A 3,964-nucleotide genomic window follows, 5' to 3' on the forward strand; every position below is an offset into this window, starting at 1 on the left:
CATTATTTTGCATAAAAATAATTATATATCTAAAATATATCAGTGTTGTATTTTAACATTTTCTATATTTTAGAATATTTAAAATATGAACATGAAATATGTAAGTGTGTGTGTAAGATAGATAGATAGATAGATAGATAGATTCATACTCTTCAATGCAGAGAATAGTGTTAATGTTTCTGAGTTTATGAAACATTAATCATCAGTAGCATTATATATAAATGAATATAATTCTTCTTTAACACTTGTTCTTTAACACTTCTTAATAAATAACTGCACTGCATGTATATAACAATTCCCAATGACAAAATTACTGCAATTCCATTGTGGCGACATTCACATTTTCTGTAAAACGATGTTGGAAGTTGATGTGTGAACAAAAAACATATATTTATCTTCTCAAAGATGCAGCAGATAATCATCAGTAGCATTATATATAAATTAATATAATTCTTCTTTAACACTTGTTCTTTAACACTTCTTAATAAATAACTGCACTGCATGTATATAACAATTCCCAATGACAAAATTACTGCAATTCCATTGTGGCGACATTCACATTTTCTGTAAAACGATGTTGGAAGTTGATGTGTGAACAAAAAACATATATTTATCTTCTCAAAGATGCAGCAGAAAGATGCAGATAAACACTGCGTACATGGCTGACCACTATATCAGTGTGCAGACTGTATCAAAGTAGGTCTTTGCTCTTTGAACAGAGGACGGTGTCATTCTCCGTCCAAATGACTTCTGGGATTAATGCTCTAATCCCTGTACTCTGGATTCATATAATCCAGTCTCAAACACATGCCATTGTGCCCTATATGACCTGCCGAAAGATTACCAACGCATCTGTAAAATGCATTAACACTAATGTGTGTAGATATTTAGTGTATGTATCTTCAGCTTTCTCAGTTACGTGAGGTTCATAAAACAGTTACATTATGATGTCTTCAACTTGGTTTTTCTGCATAGTGTATCATGATGGATCACCCAGCACTCGTCTTTGTGTTTTAGAAGATACAGAGAATAATTACCTCACTTATCCAACTTTAATTCTTCAATCTCAAAGGAAATGCATCGCATTAGCATTCTGGAGAAAATGGATGGTATAGCGATGCTAATCTCTGAGAGTTTGCAGACAACATTTTTCAGGTAGAAAGTCTTATAAACTGTATTTTCACTTGATTTTTAGAGTTTCGAATGGTTTTCAGTCAGCAGTCTATTTAGTTACTGGAAACATGTGCTGGAAAGGACAAGGAGTGAAAGGAGAGCAAATGGAGGCCTTTACTGAAGTCTCAGCTTGGAAACAACCACTAAACTCACAGAAAACCTTTTCACAACGAGCCTGATCTCATGACGAAAACGTACCTGTGGGAAGTTTTTTGCAAGATGCGAAATACGTAGCGCCATGTACGTTTCGTGACATATTTGATGTGAAATGTCCACTGAATGGCGCTAAAAGAGTGTTCTGTTTTGTTTTTCCCCGGAACAGATGAACGTACATATGGTACGTTTTATGTGCCGTTGGTTTTGTACATGTCACCGCAGGTCTGACTTGAAATGTCCGTTGAGTGGCGCTATGATTCTTAATGCTCTGTGATGTTTTAAAATAACGTACCATCTGCACTAGACCTAAACCTACCCGATAGTATGAACAAAAGCGAATGTGACGTAAAAACACAATCGCAAGCATGCCGTTTTTGCTTGTTTTTCGATCTCTCATCTTTCATTTCTTTCATCGTGAGTCATGTTTTTCACGGGATTCATACCCAAGGATTCCGCATCTTATATAAGCTCAATATAAGCTCAAGTCTCCATTTGAAATTGAAGTTACTCTCATTAAAGACAAAAATGTATGCACTGTTCTATCCAAATTCTTATATTAACAGATAAAGCTTTTTGTGGTAAAAAAACGCAGGATTCCAGAAGTGGAATGGAAAAACACCAGGGCTGCGTTCAGCCCCGACAAAAACGGTGCAAAACGTTTTTTTAAATGGAAACGGTGGTGCGTTGAACACACTGTTCTGATGACTATGGCAGCTGAGAAGGCCATTCTTTGTGTTCTTTTTGAAGAATTTTCGGAGCCTGATGAAATCGGTATAAATACGTGTTTAATACTGCAAAATATGCTCGATGTAACAGTCACTGCCCTTGCCCTCCAGAATAAAAGAGAACATGCCAATCAAACAGCTGTCTCTTTAATACCGCGTGGTTTATATACATGTTGCTGCTGATTGGGCTGACATGTTTGACACACCCACCAAACAAGAGAAAACGCATCTCAAACCCCGTTGCACACCGTTTCCAGGAAACATGTCGTTCAAACCGGAAACCGTAGCAAAACGGTGCACACCGGTTTGAGCTTGAACTTGCCCCAGGTCTAGACATGTTTTTTTAGAACGCAGTGTCATGAGCGAGATGTGAGAGTCCTGTTTACATAGAACAATAGGAAAATTGCACAGTGGAAAGAAAAAAAACACATTTTGTGTGAATTGCCCCTTAACGTATAACAACTATTGATGTATCTGTGTGTGTTTTTATGTCTCCTAATGAATTTTTGGAGAAACACCAGTGCAGCAGGTTATTCAGCATATCTGTACTTGATATTTACACAGTTTAAGGATTAGATGTAGATTTTTTAACTAATATGTAGTTGACAGATATGAGAATATGAAGATTTGAGACTCATAGGCTACTGCGAGAAAAACAGACATTAAAACGTGAAATGTTACGTTTTTTTAAGTCTCCAAAAGTGTCAATTTGAACTCAAGTTATTTCTATTAAAGGCCAAATGTCATGCTATTCTTTCCGCACTATTTTATATTTTTAATGTACAGCCTATACCACTTTGTTTTTAATGTAGGCCTACTGTAACAGCAGACGTGGCCATTTTCACTTGAATGTGCTAGGCTTCCGTTGTCATTTGTTTTCCAGTTATTTTACCTGTAAACAACAGCCCATTATGTGCTTGATACTGAAAACTGGTATTTGCCATCATATTATTTTAACTTGTAAACACTGGTTTGTGGAGCAAATAGTTTTAGTTGGACTTTGTTATTCTTACCTGTAGCGGCTAATGAACCGGAAGTCGCGCACATTCAAGTGAATTTTAGGAGAAACATCAAAGCCACCATGTACTTGATATTAATTTACACAGTATTAGATGTATATTTTCAAACTACTGTGTATCAGACACATATTAGAGTATTATATTAAGATTTGAGAAATATACCGCGAAAAAAAATAGACGTTTCAGACGTTTACACCTGATGTGCTTCAAGCGTCGTGCGTAAAACTGGAGCGCGTCAGTGAGCGCTGTCCACATATGTGCTGCTGAAATCGTCTCTCTCTCTCTCTCTCTCTCTCTCTCAAAACGCAACTGCTTTCCACAGATCGTATCATTCGGCTCACAGCGCACAACCTCTCCACGCTGTGTCTGCTGGCTCGCGCGCATCAAAACGCACAAAGTCTCATTCTGACCTCATTATCTTCTCGAGTTCAGCTGGACCTGTACAGTTCGGAATATCAAGCAGATCTGAAGACATCCAGGCAAACCCCGCCAAAAACTTAGTGTGCGTAGAGTCTCGTGGGAAGAGCCTAACGTATGTCTTTAAGAGGAACTATGGGGGGAGTGTCTCGTTCAATTCACCACTGGACAGACTAGCCGAAGAGCCGCTGGAGCCGATCCCGAACCGGACCCGAACTGGCTTCTTGGAGCTATTTTACGCTGGCTGGGAATATAGTGGAACTTGGATAAGCGTTGTTGTGCGTTTGGAGAGGTAACGAAGGTGGGTGCTGATGGACGCGCTGAGTTTCCACGCGTTCGCGCTCCTGTGCGCGCTACGCACCACACTGGCAGCAAACAACTGTGAGTAGCCTATTTGCATACAGTATCTTAGTAAAAAAATAAAAAAATAATATATATATACATATATATATGTGTGTGTGTGTGTGTGTGTGT

At 38.3% G+C, this 3,964-nt stretch overlaps 1 protein-coding gene across 1 annotated transcript in view; it reads left to right on the plus strand.

The window, feature by feature from the left end:
* Nucleotides 1-3,786: 3,786 nt before the first annotated feature.
* Nucleotides 3,787-3,964, plus strand: part of LOC107751476 (contactin-associated protein-like 5) — a gene marked incomplete at its 5' end in the record, with an annotated part of 64,974 nt that continues 64,796 nt past the window's right edge. Inside the window, one exon of the mRNA XM_016567217.1 lies at nt 3,787-3,871. Coding sequence (XP_016422703.1) covers nt 3,787-3,871 — 85 coding nt within the window. The remainder of the gene's footprint in view (nt 3,872-3,964) is intronic.

The sequence above is a fragment of the Sinocyclocheilus rhinocerous genome, unplaced genomic scaffold (genome assembly GCF_001515625.1).
Source record: "Sinocyclocheilus rhinocerous isolate Xijiao unplaced genomic scaffold, SAMN03320098_v1.1 scaffold2046, whole genome shotgun sequence".
Lineage (NCBI taxonomy): Eukaryota > Metazoa > Chordata > Actinopteri > Cypriniformes > Cyprinidae > Sinocyclocheilus > Sinocyclocheilus rhinocerous.